The sequence below is a fragment of the Oryctolagus cuniculus genome, chromosome 11, assembly GCF_964237555.1.
Source record: "Oryctolagus cuniculus chromosome 11, mOryCun1.1, whole genome shotgun sequence".
In the NCBI taxonomy this organism is placed as follows: Eukaryota; Metazoa; Chordata; class Mammalia; order Lagomorpha; family Leporidae; genus Oryctolagus; species Oryctolagus cuniculus.
The window spans coordinates 56,106,595-56,126,378 of record NC_091442.1 but is presented as its reverse complement, the minus strand read 5'-3'; the positions used below and the strand labels follow the sequence as shown (position 1 = coordinate 56,126,378).

General features: G+C 65.0%; 2 protein-coding genes across 7 annotated transcripts in view; both read right to left on the bottom strand.

Annotated features, from left to right (window-relative positions):
- Positions 1-90: 90 nt before the first annotated feature.
- On the bottom strand, positions 91-16,663 carry TNS2 (tensin 2). Of its 3 annotated transcripts, none has more exons than XM_051845536.2 (29): positions 16,512-16,663; positions 10,746-10,854; positions 10,286-10,323; positions 9,377-9,415; positions 9,063-9,101; positions 8,901-8,950; positions 8,599-8,770; positions 8,119-8,169; positions 7,743-7,865; positions 7,581-7,645; positions 6,811-6,894; positions 6,358-6,470; positions 6,209-6,269; positions 5,884-5,959; positions 5,581-5,710; positions 5,429-5,494; positions 5,209-5,322; positions 3,843-5,060; positions 3,583-3,733; positions 2,924-3,507; positions 2,742-2,831; positions 2,287-2,412; positions 2,020-2,112; positions 1,849-1,926; positions 1,639-1,716; positions 1,116-1,284; positions 968-1,036; positions 835-864; positions 91-689 (listed from the first exon to the last, which is right to left on the bottom strand). In XM_051845536.2, exons 1-29 carry the CDS (start codon positions 16,590-16,592, stop codon positions 551-553), a joined length of 4,236 nt encoding a protein of 1,411 aa, XP_051701496.2. In that variant the 5' UTR covers positions 16,593-16,663; the 3' UTR covers positions 91-550. The 3 variants fall into 3 exon arrangements, with proteins under 3 accessions (XP_051701496.2, XP_069908380.1, XP_051701497.2); XM_070052279.1 differs by lacking the exon at positions 16,512-16,663 and adding an exon at positions 14,693-15,298; XM_051845537.2 differs by lacking the exon at positions 16,512-16,663 and adding an exon at positions 12,258-12,473.
- Positions 16,664-17,836: 1,173 nt separating this feature from the next.
- EIF4B (eukaryotic translation initiation factor 4B) overlaps positions 17,837-19,784 on the bottom strand; it is a 28,049-nt gene continuing 26,101 nt past the window's right edge. For all 4 annotated transcript variants that reach the window (XM_002711008.5, XM_008256499.4, XM_051845538.2 and 1 more), the window contains one exon: positions 17,837-19,778. In XM_002711008.5, the coding sequence (XP_002711054.2) occupies positions 19,698-19,778 (81 nt within the window). In that variant the 3' untranslated portion in view covers positions 17,837-19,697. The remainder of the gene's footprint in view (positions 19,779-19,784) is intronic.

The following is a 19,784-nucleotide window of genomic DNA, read 5'->3' as shown; positions in this document are numbered from 1 at the left end:
GCCTGTAGGAGGATGTTGCTGGGACTGGCCGTGGACGCACAGGCATGTCCCTGAGAGACCCTGGGAATAAGGCACGACTCCAGCTCCAACCAAAGTATATAGAAATTCTGTATTCTTAGACAAAAATAGACTCTCTTTTTCCCCGTTCCTGTGATCCCACTGTGGTGTCTGCTCAGAGGGGGCAGAGCGGGGAATGACTTGCCCCCACACTCCACCCTCTCCCTGCCGCGCTGGGCCCTGCAGCTGGGTGGAGCCGGCAGGGCCCGAGTCCCCTCCGGGGCTGGTGTCCTCCTGCAGCCGGGGCTGTCCTGCTCCCCGTCACACGCCCGTCTCTGCCATCTGCTCACGTGCAAGGTCATCTCGTGGGCCCATCCACTTAGCTTAGCAGGCTGGGGGGAGGGGGAGAGCAGGGTCCCAGGTGAAGGCCCACTCCCGGTTCCCAGGGGAGGGTGCTGGTTCCTGGGCCCCCTGGTCCAGGCCGGGGGAAGTGAGGGCTGCAGGATGCTGGGAGGGCGCAGTGTGCACGTGGGCGGGGCACGCGTGGCCTTCTTCACTTCCTCTGGCCCAGTAGAACTTTGGTGATGAAGGTGACGATGGCGCCTGCGGGCTGGTCTGGGTCCAGCTCTGCGAAGACGTGACACACATTCTCCCAGGGGCTTCCTGGCTTCTTGGCCACAAAACCAAAGATCCTGGTGGGGGAGGGGGCGAAGCCATGGTGGGAGGGGCATCAGCTTGCCCTCCATGAGGGAATGTAGCTGGCGGGGGTAGGGGTGGGGTCGTCTGGCTCCACTGCCAGCCTTGGGAAGGAGGGGACGGCGCCCAAGGAAGGCTTACTTGGAGGTGGTCCCGTCGGGGTTGGTCCATCTGCAAAGGAGGAGAACCATGAAGGAGCAGCGGGAGGGGGAGCTGGGGGTGGGGCCTGTGGGAGCACAAGGCAGTGGGGGGTTGGGTGTGGAGCGAGGGTCACCTCCGGTCCTGAGGGTCAGTGCTGGAGAACGTGATGCTATTCACCGGGTAATGGCGGCGAAAGAAGAGCCTGCAAGGGGGAGGGGCGCTAGTCACACAGGGACGCCAGGGCCCCCAGAGCCCCCAGGGGCACGGGCACATGGACTCACTTCCTCTGGTTGTCCGTCAGTGTGATGCCCTGGGCTGAAACCTTGAAGTGGACCACGGCTGGCGTTGGGCGTGGGCTGCAGCTCAGAGCTGCCGAGCTGGCCCGGGCCACAGCTTGGGGGCCCGTCAGTGACTCGGTGCCCACCGAGGTCAGGTAGAGCACGCTGCAGGCTGCAGGGGCACAGGCTGTGTCAGGGAGGGAGCGCTGACGCTGCCAGCCCCCAGCCAGCCCTGGCATTCTCCCCAGCTAGTGCTGTCAGGTCGCATTGTGATCACTTAGGCGACTTGTCAGAACGATTGCATGAAACCCTCAGATGTACAGGTCAGAAATGCTGAAAAGCGGCCTGGGGTTCTGTATGCTAACCAGGCCCCTCCCCTTGGTCTCCCCTGAGACTGGAGAGCCTTGACCCAGGCCCCCTTCACGGGTGAAGTGCACCTGCCACAGCTCATCTGCCTCAAAGCCTACCAGGCCCTGTACCTGCAGCAGCCCAGCGGTGCTCAGGGGGAGGGAACGGGGGTCTCTACCTGCGCCCTGACGCAGGAGGTCTGCCGCCGTGCTCATGTTGGTGGGCACTGGGACCTCTGGGGTCTCTTCTAGAGGATCTGGGAGGAAACGAGGGCCAACAGGGGAGGTGAGCAGGCAAACGTGTTCCCCGGGAACAGAGGGCTCTAGCAGCTTCCCCAGGGGAGGCTTCAGGGTGGGGGGCACCGGGGAGGGGGTCCGCAGACACCCACCTTTGCTGGGGATGCGCAGGCAGCAGGGCAGGGAGATGGGGGAGATGGAGTGCTGGGAGACCAGGGCGGAGAGGCTGCCTGTGGGCAGGAGGCGAGAAGAGTCCCCAAGGGCCCGGCACCCTCTTGCCAGCCCTTGGCCTCCCTAAGCCAGCCCTGGCCCCTGCATCTCACCGAAGTAGGGCTCAGTGGGACAGCCCTTGATCTTCACCCCTTTGGGCCCAGTCTCGATGAGGAAATGGCGGACCAGCTGTTCCAAGGGGTCCCCTGGGAGGAGAGACGAGAGGAAAGTGAGGCTGTAGCCACACATTCAGCATCCCCCACTTCTCCTGAGCAGCACAGCCCCATCTTCCTGTCCACCCACCACTCCCCGCCATTGCCTTGCCTCGGGCACAGCCCCTCCCCCCAAGCCCCCCCCCCCCCAGCTTCGGGCTTGTGTACCTTTCCAGGGCTGAGCGCTGGGTGGGGGGGTGGCCACCTTAAGGGCCAGCCCGTAAGCTCCTTGGAATGAATGACTGTCCCTGATCAGGAAGGCCCCAGGGTCCTTGTCCTTTAGCAGGGCGATGGCTGCAGGCAGGAGGAGAGGCAGGGCTGGGTTTCCACAGCGGCTGGCTCAGCCCTGCGCCGGCCGCCAAACTCCTCTGCTAGCGGGCGGGCACCCAGGCCTATCTTGCCCGGACTGCAGCCCAGTGGGCTGCCGGGAGTCTGGGGATGGAACTTGAGAGTGTTTGCAGGGTTTTGGATGATGTTGAGTCTTAACTTCCTTGGGTCCAAATCCCAGAATCACCGGCTCTGGAGCCAGGAGCAGGAGCCCAGGCATGGCCAGCTAGAATGGTTCTGAGAACCCAAGACAGAAACCCCGGCGGTGGGGTGGGAGGGGCAGGCTGGCGGCTCACCTTGGTCACGGGACAGGTGTGGCTTGTACCAGAACTTGGATGTGTCCTGGACGAACTTGACGTTGCTTTGGCTCTCCTGCATTGGTGGCTCTAGACCAGGGAGGCACTGGAGTTAGACCCCAGGGCTCCCTTCTCTGGGGGAAAGTTCTGGAGGAGGCCCCACCCTCTGGAGGCCTTGGTACCTGGGGGTTGAGGGGCACTGTCCGGGAGCAGGGGTGCGAAAGTGACATGGTGACTGGTGCCCCTGGCTGGCGGCGACGCCTGCTCTAGGCCCCAGGGTCCTGGCTGCTGCCCAGGCCCTGGCACATGGCGTTTCTCAGGAAGCGGGGGCTGGGTGGAGCTGCTGGTGTCATAGGATGCAGCCAGGGGGAAGGCAGGCGTGGGTGAGCTCTGGGGTGGCTCTGGGCTGGCCACAAGCCAGGGCATCTGGGTAGGCACAGGGGTGAGGGGGGACCCATCTGGGCTGTCTGGGGGACCTCGAGGGCCCTGCCAGGTGGCGTGGCGGAGGCCGGGCAGCGTAGTGGGCACAGGGCCCCGAGGACTGGCACCGGCCGCATGGCTCCCTGGGCTCCTCTCCTGAGGCCAGTTGCTGGGTGAGCTGGGCGGGGAGGCCGCTGTGAAGGGGCTTGGGGCCAGAGGCTCAGGCCCACTTCTCGCTGGCATCTCAGCAGCCTTGTCAGCACCTCCCTGGGAAACGGGGGGCTCGCCAGGACTCAGTCTCTGCGCGGGTGCCGAGGTGGGGGACCTGGCGTCCTGTCGCCGGGTGCTGTGGGGAGAAAGGCAGCCGGTGAGCTGAGCGCCCTCCAAGCCTGTCTGGGCAGCCCCGGCCCCCGCTGCCTACCTCTCCTTGCCCTGCACCGGGCTGCTGGTATGCAGGGGCGTGGAGGGACCAGATAGCTCTGAAGACGCGCTGCACTGGGGATCCTGGGGGGACGGCGGCAGTGTGCTGTGCCCGCTGGGGCCCTCCCTCCAGGACGTGGGCTCAGGCGACTCTGCCAAGGGCATTGGGTGGCCGTGAGCAGGAAGGGCATTCTAGTCTGGCATAGTATTTTTCTCACTGCCTTCCCAGACCCCAGCACTACCCACCCCAGCGCCCCTCACCTGCAGATGCCAAGGGTCCTGTTGAAGCCAAGTGTCCAGGCAGTGGGTACTTGTCCCCTCCCTCCTCTACGGGGATCTCATAGCTCAGCTTCCTGGACTGTGGGTAGGGTGGGCTGCCCGGTGAAATGGAGCCGGCCCTTGGGGAGTGGGTACCCGGGCTGGAATACCCTCTGGCCTCTCCTGGAGGCTCACAGCTGTGAGGCACCCGCCCGTAGGCTGGGCAGTAGCTGGGAACTGCGCCTCCGTAGCCGTAGGTCACCAGGGCGGGGTACCCGGGATGGCCGTAGCGACCCTCGGGGCACACAGCGTAGGAGCAGCCCTCATGTCCTTCCTCACTTGCCTTGGGTGGCTTCAGGCAGCTGTAGTCGGGCATCAGGGCATGGTGGTGGTGGCCGCATGCGGGTACCAGCAGGGGCAGCGGGTGCCCGGGCCGCACTGGGTGCAGGAGGGGCTTCCCTGCCTCGCTCGCCCACCCCTCGCCAGCTTCCCTCTCCAGCCGCAGTCCGTACAGGGCCGCCGTGGGCAGCGCCACCTTCTCCTCACAGGCCGGGCAGGTGCAGAGGGCGGGCAGCCCGGGGTCCTCCAGGATGACCACTTCCCGGTAGCCTGGGGCGCGGTAGCCGAATTCACCGGGGGCCGCTTTCCCCAGCTCGGCGGTGGCGTAGGGGTACGGACCCTCGGACAGCGAGCGGCACAGGCGCCGCTTCTCCACTGCGGCTTCCGCGTAGCCCTGGGCCGGCCCCTCGCATCCCCCGTAGGGCAGCCGCCGCCTCTCCAGGGTGCCCTCTGGCCGGTAGAAGCCCCCGTTGGGGACCCCGCAGGGCTCCCGGTAGCCCTGGCGACAGGAGCAATGGCGGCTGAGGCCAGGCCTCGGGCCTGGGTACATCCCCAGGTGGGGGCCGCCGCCCCCGGGGGGCTGCTCTTCATCGTCCAGGATAGCCGTCTCCCGCCCCGCGCCCCGGCCCGCACTGGCCATGCCACAGCCTCCCAGGAGGCGATCCAGCTCCTGCCGCTCGGCAGCCGTCGGGGGTGGCCGGCCAGGGGACTCGGCCGCGGGCTCGGTGGTCAGCGTTGAGGAATGGCCTGAGTCACTGCTGACCGAGAGCAGGGGGGGTGCGGGTGGCTCTGGGGAGGGTGCAGGCGGCGTCTGGCGGGGGGCCCGCTGCACCTGGGCGTAAGGACTGCCGTCCACGGGGCCCCGGGTGTGGACCAGGGAGCCTGAGTGGGAAGAGGATCGGGGTGGGGGGGAAGGGAGGGGAAGGAGAGAGTTAGTGCAGGCGACTCCAGCTGAGTGTCTCCTAGGAGGGGGGAGGAAGGCTTGCGCCTGCGCGGGGCCCTCGCACCACCCGCAGGCCTGCGCACTCACCATCTACGCTATCCTCATGGTGCTGGTTGAAGTTCTCGTAGGAGTCCCAGCGCACGGCGGGCTCAGCCGTGTTGTAGTCCACAGAGACCGAGGGGTCGTTCCGTGGGGTGCTGCCTGTGGAAAGGCCCGCCTGGATGTCTGGGAGCCCGGGAGAGCCAGGCCCCCGCCTCCCGCACGCCCCCCACTCCCATCCCCACCCCGCACTCCCCTCCCCCTTTACCTTTGATCTTCTCGGGGCTGGAGGAGAAGACAAACTCCACGGAGGCTTGGAAGGGGAACCTCTCGTCTGTGGGGAGCAGGGGGTGAGGATCCAGGCCCTGGCCCGCTCCACCCTCTCGCACCTGCCGCGGCTCTGGCCGCCCCTTCACTCACCCGCCCAGGCCTCGTCCAGCTGGTCCTTGGGGAAGCTGAGCCGCGGGCCGTGGATGGTGCAGGTGTGGAACTGGACTCGGAAGACCAGGCTGCGGTCGGTGCCCCGGCCGCTCCTGTGATAGCAAGTGACCTGGGGGAGGGGAGGCCAGGGGTCAGGCGCCCTCTGGCGGCCAGACCGCGGCTTCTGCCCTTCTGCCACCTCCAGGGGACCCGCGCAGCTGGCAGGACTCGCCCCCACCCCCACCCCACCCCCATCCTCAACCGGGGATCCCGGGGGTCTCTGCTTGCTGCTGGGACCCTCACCATGACGTCGCCTTTGAGAAGGAGGGCTGGCTCCAGGCTGATGCAGATCTGCGGAGGCCCAGGGCCTGCAATGTGGCTGCGGACAAGGGAGAAGGCAGAGCCGAGTCAGAGGCAGCAGGGAGCTGGGGAGCTCAGATTCTACCCCGGGCCTCAGCTTTCCCCATCTGTGAAATGGATTCCACGGGGGTATTGCCTTCCAAGTGCAGTGGCTGGAGCTGGAAGCCCAGGTGTCTGGAGAGGCTCTTGGAGCAGGAACCCACTGACAGGGGGCAGCAGAGGCGCTGGCCGTGTAGGAGGCAGGGGGCCTGGGGGGCGGAGCACTCACTAGACTCCCGACGTGTAGACGAGCTGCATGGACTGGTAGATCTTGAGGAAGGGCTGGAAGCCTGGGGGCACACAGGAGGAGGCATGTAAGAGGTCCTGAGTGGAGGGGGTGGGGACTCTTCTCCAGGGGTCCCTCGCGGGCGGACTCACCTGTGCCGGGTTCGAAGGCTGGCAGCATGGGCACCAGCACGTGGTGCAGGAATAGGGGGCTGCTGTTCATCCGGATGGAGCCGGACAGCAGCCCGCTGAAGTAGCTGATATACCTGGGGGGGAGGGTGGGGGACAAAGACCACCTAAGCCCTTCCTCCGGAGGTCCCTGCTGCCACCCCCCCCCCCACCAGGCTCGCCTTTCTCCTTAGCGCATCCCTCCCAGCTTCCAGGGCCCCAGGAAGTTCTGTATCGCCAGCCTGGGTCCCTGTTGCTGGCCTAAAAGTGGTGCACCTGCCTGGCAAGCTGTTAACCAGATCTCTGCCTCTCGCTCCCGCGCCCCTGCCTCCTACCCCACTAGGGTGTAAGCAGCTGCTTGTCCGTGCCGAGCTCCCGTGGCCTTGGCGGCCGTGGTAGGGGCTGCCCCGCCGGCCCATCCCCACCCAGGCTGCTCACCGGCGCTGGGAGGGCTGCAGCTCTGTGGTCACCTTGTCCTCACAGAATTTCCGCATGGTGAGAGTAGCCAGTGCCTGGTCTGCCCTGGGGACAGCGGGGTCGGTGTGGGCTTTTAGGGGCTGCCCTGCATCCTGGCCTCAAGCCCCAGGGGACAGAGGAGAGCTGGGGATGCCCCCACCCAAAGTCTAGAGGCAGCCCAGTGTGGTGGGCAATAGAGCCAGGAGCCCCATGCAACAGTCACTCCGCTGCGCCTCAGGCAGTTGTACCCAGCACTTCAGTCTCCTTGTCTGTAAAATGGGCTGATGAGACCACACCATGGGTTGCATTGTATCCCCCCTCCCCGCCAGAAGATAGGTACCTCAGGATGTGACTTTATTTGGAAATGGGATCATTGCAGACGTAATTAGTTAAGAGGAGATCATTGGAGTCCTTATAAGAAGAGAAGAAACAGAGAGACAGACACACAGGGAGGGGGAGTAGCCTTTGACGGATGCAGGAAGGGTTTCTACCCAGAGTCCCAGAGGGAGCATACCCCTGCAGGCACCTCGGGCTGGGCGCCCAGCCTTGGGCACCGCGAGCCCATCCATCTCTATTGGTCTAAGCTGGCCGGTTGGTGGCCAGCACAGGGCATCTGCTGGGGCCTGGGGTCCCGCACAGGCAAGAAAAGGAAGGTGGAAATGACGCGTTTTGAGTAGTAGGCTCTCCGGATAGAGGTGGGCTCCCGGGCAGAGGCGTTCAGAAGACAGGGCTGGTAGGAGAGGGGAGCTCACCCTGCCGAGATCTTGCTGTAGTGCATGTAGGCAGACACGATGACCCCGAGCTTGCCCTTGCTCCCCTGGGAGAGAGGGACAGGAAGGCTGGGCTGGAGGGCCTGCTGGGGCTCCAGGTGGGGGCAGGGCACCCATCCCTGGGAGCCCCAGGTGGCCGCCCACCTTGCAGTACAGCACGACCACGTGCTGTGCGTCAGCGCTGAGCCAGGTCTCCATGGCTTTGCAGATGGAGCAGAGCTTGTCCAGGGGTGGGGCGTGCAGCTCGGGCCAGCCGAAGTCCTGGACCTGGGGGTGGGGTGGGGTGCAGTGTGTGTGCACACAGAGACGGGGTGGGGTGTGGGGGTACAGTGTGTGCACACGGAGATGGGCGGGTAGGGGTGTGGGAAGGGACCAGGTCGGAGGCTCTTGTGCAGTGCAGCCACCCCTACACTGGTCTGATGGCTGCCGCACCACGTTGTGGGGGTGTGTCCAGTAACAAGCCCAGCGCTGCCCTGGGGCTGGCAGGCCCATGGGGGCGGTGCAGGACGTTTCCGCCTACCTTGGGGTTCAGGCGGGTTAGATCATGCCTTTTCTCTGAGAGGTTGAAGAGCTGAAACAAAAGGGGACACTTTAGACAGCCAGCAGGGCATAGAGCACGGGGGCCTGGGAGCCCGTCCTGGGAGGCAGCAGAGGTGGCCCAAGTCCCTGGGATCCCAGCCACCCACAAGGGAGATGGGGGGGAGGCGGGGGGAGAAGGAGCTACTGGCTCCTGGCTTTAGGGGAGTGAGCAGGTGGATGGAAGATCTCTCTGTCATTCTGCTTTTCAAATAAATAACTAAAATCCTCAAAATAAATTAGTAAATAAATAAATAAAATAAGGTTTTGAAGTCCTGGCCTGGGTGGGTGGGTGTCGGCCCTCCAGGCCCCGCCCCTACCACTTTGGCTCCGCCCTCCGGAGGCCTCGCCTCCGCTGGTTGGACGTCGGTGAGCAGCCTCCTAGCCCTCTCATTGGCTGACCCCGGAAGGCCCCGCCCCTCACCAGGTACTTGTCGCGGTGCTTGGATTGCAGCACGTGGGCCAGCTCGCGCAGGTGGCCCCGGTGTCGCTGCTCGTCCGGCCGCGCAGGAAAGGCGGCGGCCAGTATGCGCTCCGTCACATAGGTGAGGTCCAGGTCCCAGCGCCGCTCCATGAGAGGGTCCAGGCTGAAGCTCCTGGGGGGGAGGGGCGGGGCAGGCGGAGGTGACTGACGTGCTGAGAGGGTGCCTAGGGGGGACTGGGTGCAGAGGGTGGACAACTCCGTGGGGGTCATTGCCCCGGGCCACCTCGGGGGTCCTCACCCACCTGGGCAGAGTGTTGCGCTGCTTCGAGTGGTTCAGAGATTTGGTGGATCCCTGCAGGACGAGAAGCTGTGACTGGACACCTCGCTGGGCGACCCCCACTCCGGAGTTCCCGCCTGACCCCCAGGGCTGCTGGCTTCCAGCCCCCTCCTCCTGCGTCCCTTACCAGGTGTTCGATGCGCCGGACGGGGGCCGTGTTTCGCCGCTAGAGGGAGACAGGGAGCGGTTAGCACCGAGGCAAGGACTAGTCTGGGCCTGGGGACAGTGGGCGGGCTGGGCTGTACTGGGCCAGGGGAATCCCAGCAAGAGCACGCGAACAGAAGAGGGCTCGGACATTTTCCCCCTCGCCTCCACCATGACCAACAGCCCACAGCACTGGGTTGGAGGCAAAGCCCTGGGGGCTGGTGGGCCTCTGGACAACACAGCCAGGTCTCTTGCCACACCACCCCCCTCCCCAGAACCCCGCCCCAGAGCACTCACCAGCTCCGCGGGAGGCAAGGCCTGGCAAGATGAAGTCACCTGGGATGTGGGAGCGGATAGTGAGATTCTGGAGAGATGGGCTCCCGGTCTGACTACGGCCGGGCCCGGGGCTCCCGCAGGAAGGTTGGAGGGCCGGGAGCTCCGGCTGAGGTGCCTCTATTTAAGCGCGCCTCCCCTCTGCTCTCTCAGTCCCTCACCCCGGGCCCCCCACTTGTTACTCTTGGCTCCCAGCCCCTCGCCCACACAGACCCCCATTCATCCAGTGGCAGGGCGGGAGTTCTATATAGAGCCACGCAGGCAGGCCACGGCCAGGGGGTGGACACTGGCCTCTTTCACCGGGAGACCCCGCCCCTGGGCACATGGCTTCCCCGACCAGCAACCAGCTCCAAGGCTGGCAGCCAGGACCCTCACCCCCACCCCTGCACCTCAGCAGGAGGACCAGGAAAGCGGCTCAGAGCTGTCTTGGGGCCCTGGTGGACAGTGGGTGCTTTCCAAAGCTTGTACCTAGAAGGCCCAGTGTCTTCAGGGCCACGGGACAAGACCCACCCAGCCATCCTGAGGCCCCTGCCCAATGTCCGCTGCCCAGTCTCTGAAACTCTGCCCCTCCCCGGTACCCCCCCCCCCACCTTCCTCCTCCTCATTCTCCTCTTCCCCACCCCCATCCTCTCGCCAGCTGCAGCCTGGGCACAGCACCAAGACAAACGCAGTCTTGCTGTCCACCCGCCTGGGCCAGGCCCCTGGGGGGTGTGTGGGGGGGTGGAGTACGGTGGTTCTTAAAGGGCCCAGTGCAGCACCCCTCCCATCCAGGAGGGAGTCCCCAGGGATGGGGGGTGCAGCTGGCAAAGCCTGTTTGGGAGGAGGAAAGGATCCCAGTCCCCCAGCGCCTGTCAGGTGGAGCCAGGCACCTACCTTTGGTTCACATTTCCTGTGTGTTGCCACTTTGCAGACTATAGAGGGGTGGGAGAAGTTGGGTTAGCAGCGGCCTATTAGGGCAGAGGGAGGGTGGCCCTCCTCCCTGTCCCCGACCCTGTGGCTCCCCAGAATCCAGCTGGAGTTGGGGAGCAGGCTCAGAGTTCCAGGGAAGAGCCTCACGCTGGGGCTCCACTGCGCAGGCCAGGGTTGGGGCCGCCAGGGGGCAGTGTTCTGGGATGTGTGGGATGGGGAGGACCGGAGCCCCCCGCCCCAGCCCCCCACCCAGTCCCAGCCAGGATGGGAAGATGGTAGAGTACTGGGCTTCCAGGGCTGGGGTTGGAGGGGCATGTGTCGGGAGGAGCCGGCTGTCAGAAGGGGAGTGGTGTGTGCGGGGCGTGGGGGATTGGGAGACCTGCACCCTGTAGCTGGGCCCCATGTTCAGGGTTCAGTGCCTCACCTCTGCACGAGACGCCCGTCCCATCGATGGTCACCTTACACACGGCACACACTGGAGGTTTCTTCCGGAAAACCTTCTCCCGGAAGCTGTGTGGCTCGGCTTTCCTAGGCTGGGGGTGGAGGGGCAGGCAGACTGAGGCCTGAGTACCCGGCGGGCCCATGCCTAGGACTGGCCGAGTGATACGATGAGAGCCACACTGGCTCCCGCCTTCCTCCCTTCCAGGCTCTGATGCCCTTGCCCGCTAGTGGGGCCTGCGTCCCACAGGGCTTGGAATCCGACCCCTTGCGTCACCTTTGCTGGGTCAGCTCCTCCCCACTCAGGTCCCTCACGTGGCCCTTGTGTGTGACGCCCTGGTGGCCGCTGCCACTCGGAACCCCGGGGCTCCCCTCCGGGTGTGGCAGGCACATTCCCTGACTGTCCCTTCCACCTTGCCCCCCCGCAGCTGGAGGCCTGTGTGCGGCAAGCAGGCGTCCAGGCACGCATTCAGCAGGCCAATCATGCGACCCCGGCAGGAGTGGCCCCGGCCAGGCCTCCTGCCCTGGCTCCTGCTGTCCCCACGCTTTGGGCAGCTGACAAGCCTCCCTCCCCAAGGAAGGCAGAACAACATGTTTACTCATTGTGCACTGAGGCGGCAGACAGCAATTGTGGAAGGGGGGGTAGCGCTGGAGGGAGGCGTGACCCCGGGGAAACGGCTGGCTGCCTCCTCCCTCTGCAGTGAGCCCTGCGTCACTCGGAGGTTCAAGTGTAAGAGGAGGGGGTGGCCCAGATGCCCTGGCCGGCCCCACCCTGCCAGCAGCACAGGAGCAGGGACCCTGGGACGCCCCTTAGGGCCCAGGCCTGGCCCAGTCCCGTGTCCTCCCATCCTGTGTCTGCGGACAGTTTGTCTCCCGCCTCCTCCCCCACTCCCCGCACCAGGTCGGAGTATTATCTCCTGTTCTGAGCGACCACTTTTGGGGGAAGGAGGTGACGGGGCCCCAGGCAGCGATCTGGACTCTTGCCTGTCCATGAACGCTCCTGACCTGGACCCCTGGGAGCCGTGGGTGCTCTCTGGCATCAGCAGCAAATACAGTGATGCTGAGAAACATGCAGCCAGTTCCCAAAGCCCTCCTGAGCCCCGGCGTCTCTTCCCTCCCTCCCTTTGCCACTACCGTAGCTCCCCCGTCCCTGGCCACCTCCCTGGGGCCCAGTCCTGGGCTGACCACTTAGCTCTGCCCCCAGAGCTCCGGGCCAGCGCCCCGTGAGGTCCTACGCTGAAGTATACCTGGGGCTCAGGTCTGGGGGCCCGGGCCGGCCAGGGCTAGAGCAGAGAGCGGGAAGAGAGGAGCCAAAGCGGACAGCGGGATCCAGTCTACTGCAGCTGACACTGCAAAGGGCAGTGTGAGGAGGGGCACGCGGGGCAGGGCCAGGGGGCTGAGAAATCAGGGAGAGAGCTTCGAGGGGCACGAATCCCAGCCCCTTCCCCCTCCGCCCACACCTCCACCCACCCACGGCCCAGCCCGCGGGCCCTCCTACCCTGCTGGTGGCCCGGCTGCTATCCCTCCTCCCGAGGGCTCTGAGCAGCCTCTCCACAGGGCCGCTGGGCTTCATGCTGTCCCACTAGCTGGGGTGCTGGCTGGCCGGCCTGGGGGGCCCTGAACAATGCTGGGGCCTGGCCTGGGGCTTCCGCAGCTTCCCCTGGGCGGCGGGCAGGCTGTGTGGCGGTGTGAGGAGAAGCCCAGCCCTGGAAGTGGAGGGAAGTGCCGGCGGGAAGGGGGCAGGTCGCAGCTCCAGGAAGTGGGGGGGGGGAGGATGTGGGGGAGGCCAGGAGATCAGATTCCCAGGATCTGTCCCGCTGGGAGCGTCAGCCCAGGACCTGGTGCTCCCCTGCTTGGGCTCAGGGCTGGGGAGCTGGCCCCGGGATCCCCCGGCCCAGGCACCCTGATCTGGGAAGGGAGCCCGCCCTCAGGGATCGGCCCCCCGCTGGGGCAGGGCGGGGTGGGAATTTAGGTCTCTGGGCAGGGCTCAAGGGCCAGTGGGGAACAGTGTGTCCTGGCCAGCCTCCCAGCCTGCACTCTCCTGGGACTTCCGGTGGGGAGGGAGGGCAGCTGGGAGCCAGCACCCTGCTGGCTGAGGATCCTGAGTGGATGCCGCCCGGCTCCCTCCTGGTCTCAGCTGTGCTGGTTAGGATGTGAGAAAGAGAAGCAAGGGCCGGCTGCCCTCACTCTCCACCCCCCCCACCCCCCACATTGGCCAGGCCCACCTGAGCCAGCTGCTCACCAGCCCCCCATCCACACCGTCTCCCCGCTCCAGCCCAACCGCAACTCCCAAGCCCCTGCAAGCCAGGCCTTCAGCCCAGGGACCCTGCCCCATCCCCACGGGGCATCCTGAGGACTGGGCAGGGCGCCCCCTCCCAATACAGTCCAGCCTGCTCCAGGGCCTCCTGCCTCCCTGCTGGGAACATGGCCAACTTCCTGCCCCAGAAGTCTAGAGGAGGAGGTGGTGATGCGGGCTCGGAGTGGAGGGAGTCATCTTCCTAGCACACAAGGGGTTAATGCCCCCCCAGAGTGGGGGGCGGTCCTCAGCCCTGGATGAAGCCCCAAGCCCCTTGGACTTGTGGGTAGCTGTCACCCGAAAGAAGGGGCGACTGGGCCCCCTCCTCGGCATTTGCACACCCTGGCATCTCCCATGGGGGCCCTGGCCTGGCCTCCTCCTCCCTCATGCCCGTCCAGATGGAAGGCTCTGGATACTTTGCGGGACACTTCTGAGGACCTGCCCGGGCCTGGGTCCGGCCCGGGCCTCTACCTGGGAGCTCTAACCTTCCAGGACAGACTATCCATTCCCCCATGCCCACCGTGGCCCCCTGGAGGTACCTGGCCAGAAGGTGGCACCTGTGTGGCCAGGCCTGGGCCCCTCCCCCTGGCTGTACCACAAGCCATTCCAAGGTCCTGGCCCTGTGGGCACTTGGGCCTGGTCTGGCATCCAAGCCGTTAGGGGCAGAAGGTGCCCTGAGCAGGGCGGGGTGGGGTACAGTGGGTGGGATTTCTGCCTGTCCTTTGCTCCTGTGGCCTGTGGCCCTGGCCCGGCCCCCTCCACAGGCCCCCAAGTCCCTCACTTGGAACAGGGCCTCTGATACCAGTGGTCTGTCTCTGCACCCAGGCCCTGCAAGACACTCCACCAGGGGCACTGCCAGCATCTGCCCTGAGCAGGGCCCCCAGGGGAGCCGGGCCAAGGTCCCTAGGAGCCACAGCTTGTTGCGGGGAGGGGGGAGGTGGGGGGGCCGGCCCTCGCCCACCTCCTGCCTGGTACAGTCCGAAGCTTGTCTGCCTCTCCCCGGCCGGGCCCCCAGCTCCCTCCCAAACCCAGGGTTTGTTTGGAGAAACCCCTCCACCCACACCCCCCTTCCTGGAAATAGCTGTGGTTGGATGCGAGACTGGGAGCCCGCCCGCCCCGGGTGCAGGCGTGAGGCCCAGGCAAGGAGCGCCGGAGCAGGCGGCGTGGCCGGGTGTGCCCGGAGCATCTGGTGGAGTGAGGGCAGAGGCGCGCGTTGGCCGACGAGCGGGCCACTCCTGGGCCCGCTCTCGGCCTGTGTCCCAGAGCAGGCAAGGGGGGACGCGCGCGCACACACGCGCAGCCAAGCCGGCCCGAGCGCGGCTGCTGCTCGCCCCCGCCCAGCTCGCGGGCCTGTGTGTGCCGGGACCACGGCGCCTCGTGCGGCGGGCGCGCCACAGAGTGCGGGCCGCGTGTGCGCCAGGACGCGGGAAGGCGTGGCGGCGAGGGCCCGCGGCGGCCTGCCCCGCCCCCTGGTCACCTTCACGGCCTCCGAGCGTCCCCTCCGCGGTCCGGGGCGCGGGGCCCAGCCCGCCGCGCGCCCCGCACCCCCTCGCCCCCTGGCGCCCGCCCTCGGCACTGCCCGCACGGCTGTGACGCAGACGCCGCCGCCGCCCGCCCCGCGCGCCGCGGCCACTCACCTGCGGGGGGCGCCCGGCGGCGCGGGGGCGCGGCGGGGCGGGGCAGCAGCAGGGGGAGCCCCCGGGCCAGCCCATCGCGGCCGGGTCCGCGCCGAGCGGGATGCGGAGGCGGCGGCGGCGGGCGCGCCGCGCTCGGCTGGGCTCCCTCCGGCTCCCGCCGCGCCCCGCGCCCGCGGCCGCTCTCTCCTCCCCCGCTCCCGCCCGCCCCGGCTCCAATCCCCACGTCCCGCCCGCTCCCCGCCCCTCGTCCTCCTCCTCTCTCCCTCTTCTCCTCCCCATCTTCTCCCGCGAACCCACACTCACAAAGAGCTGAGAGGCGAGGACGCAGGGCCCGGCGGAGAGGCCGGGTCAGGGAGCGAGTCGGGGACAGGAGGAGCCGAGCGGTGGGGAGAGGGGTTGGGAGAAGCCCGGGGACGGGGAGTCCAGCGGCGCGACCCGGGCAGGCAGGCAGATGCCGAAGGAAGGGTGCACGTGGGTCCAGCAGGCACTGGAAGCGAGGGCTCACAGCCTGTCGGCCCCGCCACGCCACAGCAGTGCGTGGGATTGGGCCTGGCCCTGAGGGTCGGCACCAGCATCGTTGAAGACCCCTGATGCTGCTGGTGTCCCGAGTCCCTGGACACCTTGCCCCGAGTGAGCTAGTCTCCCTAAGAGGCTCCCAGCCCAGGATGTCCGCATGGGGTTCAAGCCCCTCCCATCCCTTGCCCCGCTCTCTGGGGGCAATCCCACCCCCCAGGTATGGCTGCGAAGGGCTTCACGTGTCCGTCACTGTCTTCAGTGTCTGGATGCTACCTAGTACGGGCTAGGAGCTTCCTGGAAGGGAGCTAAGGGACCCCCGAGGACTGGAGGGGAAGGTGGGGGGAGGGGGCTCCGTCCTAGAGCCCTGAGCCGGTTGTCACTCCAAGGCCCCAGTTCTTTAGCAGTGAGCACTCCCGGACACACGCTGGCCCTCCCTCACCTCACCGCCCCCCCCCCCCCGCGCCCCAGATTTTCCATGATGAAAACAGGGGGGCGGGGAGAGGATTCTGAGAAGCCGGTGCCCAGGGCGGAAGGCCCAGTGCCTGCCCACTACTGACTCTTGGGGCCCCTCTGGGCTCATCCTGTCTTTGGCCAAGGCCGGGGAGCCTGGTTCTGATTAGGAGGGGCGGGGCACTGCTTTCTACTCTGGCAGCGGGAAGAGGCCCCAGGAGACAGGCAGAGCCGGCTGGGGGCTGGGGAGCCTCCATCTTGCTCCTGGCAGAGGTTAGGGCAGTGCTGGGTGCCACGGGGGTCTGGAAGGGCGGAGTGGAGGCTGGGGGTGGGGGAGGACCTGAGAGAAGCTGGCCTTAGGGAAGGCTCCGGGAGCGCAGAGGCTGCTGAGTCAAGGAAAGGGCCTGCGGTCATTCTGTGACCTCCAGCGAGGCACCTGAACTAGGAGATTGGTCATTTCTTTGGAGCCTGCAGCTCCTTGCGGTCACTGGCCAGGTGCTGGGCTGCATGCAGTGGGGCCGGCTCTCTTCCCTAAAGGTAGGAAGTGGCCTGGCTCCCGAGGGGGGTGGGGCCACAGCCTCCCATTCAGCTGCTGCCGGTGGGTGGGGGGTGGTGGCGGTGGTGGCAGGGCAAAGAGGAACTTGTGAGGGTCCCAGGATTTGGGAGAGGCTCAGGGGATGGGCAGCTGAGCTCTGTGCTCACACGGGGGTCTGCCTGCCCGAGCCAGCCAGGCGTCCTGAGAAGCAGCCAGAGCCTCGGGGAGCCCAGCAGAGCGAGGGGAGGGGAGGAGGAAGGGAAAGCCTGGCAGAGGCTGAGAGGCGGAGCGGACCTCCCTCCACGCAAGCCGGCTTACCTTGAGCAGGCAGAGGGCGGCCCATCTTGCCGCTGACGGGGGCACCTCCTCCTCCTTCTCCGTGGTCTGGGGCGACCCCATAGCCGTAACAGTGCACTCAGATCTCAGGGGTGGAAGACCACCCGGAGGGCTCCGGTGCTGGGAACCAGGCAGAGCAGGGAGAAAGGCGGCTCTCCTGGCTGAGGACAGAGGGTGCTTTGTCCGTCCCAGAGGTCGCTACAGCTGGGCGGGGAGCAGTGGTCTCTTCCAAACTTTTTTGGGGGGAGGTGGAGGGAGGGCAAGTCCGCGGCTCTGGTGGCCCTGGGGGCTATGGCGGTTGCTGAGAAACGATCTGACAAATAATGCTTCCCAGGAGCAGATGTGCAGCCCCCCCACTTCCTGAGAAACCAGATGCGGAGCTCTGGGGGGTGCCGCCCTCAGCTCCAGCTGGAACCCTCAGGGGCCTGAGACCCGAGCGTAGCCCTGTTCCGGGAATAGACAGCGTGGACCAGGACACCCAGGCCAAGCAGCCCAAGGCAGACCCAAGTGGCTGGCAGAGAGGGCTGGGGGTCCGGGCCCCATCCCTGCAGCCGGGCTCCTGGGAGGGGCCCCGCATCTCTGAGGCCGGGCCAGAGCTGAGCTTTTCCTTGAGAGTATACTTACACAGGGAGTTCCTCTCTCAGCATAGCTTTCTCCACTTCCCATCTGCAGGAGTGGCTTTGGGCAAAGGCCTGGAGGGGACAGAGGGGGAGCCTATGGCCGCTGCGGGCAGCCTGGGCAGCTCTCCCCCACATGAAGGCTTTCCTGTCATCTTGGCAGATGAAACTCTAGCTACCCAGAGTTCAGCTGGGAAAGCAGCTGCTGCAGCTGACCCAGAACGTGACCTTGCTAACAGCTCCCAGTCCCCAACAGTGCAGACTGAAGTCCCCTGGGCTTCCTTGTGCTCCACCTCCGCATGACCTTAGGGCTCATCCACCACTGTCCTAACCCCCTGCCTGCCTTCCAACAATGCCCAGCTTGTCTTTGGCCATTTGGAAAATCCCCACGGCTCCAGGTCCTCCATCAGCACTCTCAAGGAGCTGCGGGCAGGAGGCAAGGCCTCAGGGCCCAGGGCCCTCTCCTCCCAGTGCTGGGCAAATTACAGAGGGCTTCTGAGCCCCATGAGCGATGCAAGTTAACACCAGGGGGAGCTGGGATGCAAATTCCCAGACCTTGTAGGCAGTGGAACCCCAGCCTCGGATCTTGCACTTGGGAGGGGGGAGGGGGAGGGGGGAAAGGCCACCCCGCCCATCTGTGGGGGAGGCAGGCGCGAAGCACTGTGTGTCAAATCAATCTCACCATTAAAATGAACTTTAAAGATCAGATTTATTTGGAGAAAACAAAAACCCCACAACCCAAAGGATGGGATTTTACATCTCAAGACATCTCCCAGGTATTAAGTCTACAGATTACAAATCATTTTCATAGAAGATATTTTTGTACAAATTTTACATGTATTCAGGGGCGGGACATAAATCAATCCCTGTTCCGATCTTAACAGGAGGGCAAGGCAGGGGCGTGGGAAAGAACAGCTTTTTTGGATCCGACTATCTGGAAGGAGCAGACACGAAGGGGGCGACTGTCTTTCCATTACCTACGAGCAGTGGGTCCAAGACCCTTTCAGCTTTGGGCATCTCATGAAAAGCCCACTTCCCAGCTACTAGCCTGCCCACGCCAATTATTTGAAGGTAATTCACTTCGCTTGGTCATCTTTAGTCCACTGAGCAAATGACCCATCGCGCCCCCTGCTGCAGCGCGCTTCAACCAGCAGCCCTGCCCAGCCGGCTCGCACCAGGACTGATGGGGGAAGGGCTTGCCAATGACACACCAAGACACCAGTTCTCTGTGGGTACCATCTACTGAGCGGACCCTACACAAAGGCGCACATACAAGCAGACAAGCTACTTTGTTGCCAGAGAAACCAAGACCTTGCTAAAGAGTTCTCTCCATTATTCATTCTTTTAAGGGAAGCTTAAAAAGAAACAAACAAAAAAACCCAAAGCAAAACTCCCCACACGTTAATCTCGGCCACATTATAAACCCAAGCGCGTGGGACTCAGCAGAGAAGGAAACTGGTTACAGAAACCAAAAACCCCAATCAAGGCTGCAAGAAAGGCTCCTCATTTCCCGGTCCCTACCCATCCGTCCTTCCTGCTCTGCAGCCAGCACCGCCAGTCCCGGGACACTGATCTGCCGGGCTCGGAGCAGCAGGAGCAGGCGTGGCCGAGGGAGGAGTGAGTCCCGAGCTTCGGGCCTCAGAGACTGGGCGGGGGGGGGGGCAAAGCAGTGATTCTCGTTCCCCAGCCCCAGAGGCCGGGTGCGCAGGTGCCTGACTGCGACAGAGACTGCTTTTTCGGGAGGTCTAAGTAGCGCAAAGAACCTAAGACCAGACTCTGAATTTAAAGCTTTTGGGTTAACAGAACGTGGCTGTATCTCAGCGTTCAGAGAGCACAGTGTTTGGAAAGAGTAGCCCGGGACTTCCCGCCACCCCCAGCGCTTCCTGCGCCAGGAAGTCGCCACTCTCACTGGAGGCCACACCAGGCCCCTCAGCACCTCCCAAAACTCTGCCTCAAACCACGATTCTCCTACTGATTTGGTCCCCAAGCAGTCCTGCTCTCTAGTGGCCTGTAGACTCTCAGCTACCCCCCTGGGGGGTAAAAATAAAGATAATCCTCCTAGGCTGGCCCCAGGAACTCAGAATTCAAGAGGAGGAGGGGCGGGCAGCCTCCTGGAGACTAAATCTACCTTTGCCAGGTGAACAATCTACTCCGGTAATGTCTGTGTATTCATATATGCCACAACAGGAAAGGAAAGGCAGAAATCTCACGCGCTTCCCTGACCCTCCCCTAGCGCCCAGTCGCTGCCATTGCCATTTTTGCTAAGTGGAGGCCCCCGGGCACCAGTCACGCAGGCAACCGCATAGCCTCATAAAAACCCAGCCCAACTTCTGTTCAAGCGTGCTCGCGCTCCGGCCACAGTGGCGCTCCTCCGGCCACGTCAACACGTTAAAGGCTGCAGCAGCATGCAAAAGAATTTCATCTCGTTAAAAAAAAAGTTAAGAAAGGTCTCCAGGAGATGGTGAGTTTTATTGTGTCTTGCTGGATAGAGGTTTGATTTGCTCTTGAGTGTCCCGGGGTGGAGGTGAGGAGCGCGCGGGGCATGAGGGGGCTACTCAGCGTCGTCCTCCCCCTCGTTCTCATCTTCACCGTCCACGGAGAGAGCAGCGTACTTGCTTGCAGAACTGAACTTCTGTAA

Excerpts from the sequence above, each read along its gene's own strand:
- TNS2 (XM_070052279.1), bottom strand. The coding sequence starts at position 14,971 with ATGGGGAGGAGAAGAGGGAGAGAGGAGGAGGACGAGGGGCGGGGAGCG. Across the intron at positions 2,413-2,741 it reads ACACCTGTCCCGTGACCAAG|CCATCGCCCTGCTAAAGGAC; the intron begins GTGAGCCGCCAG and ends TCCTGCCTGCAG. Across the intron at positions 1,285-1,638 it reads CCTCCTGCGTCAGGGCGCAG|CCTGCAGCGTGCTCTACCTG; the intron begins GTAGAGACCCCC and ends GTGCCCCTGCAG.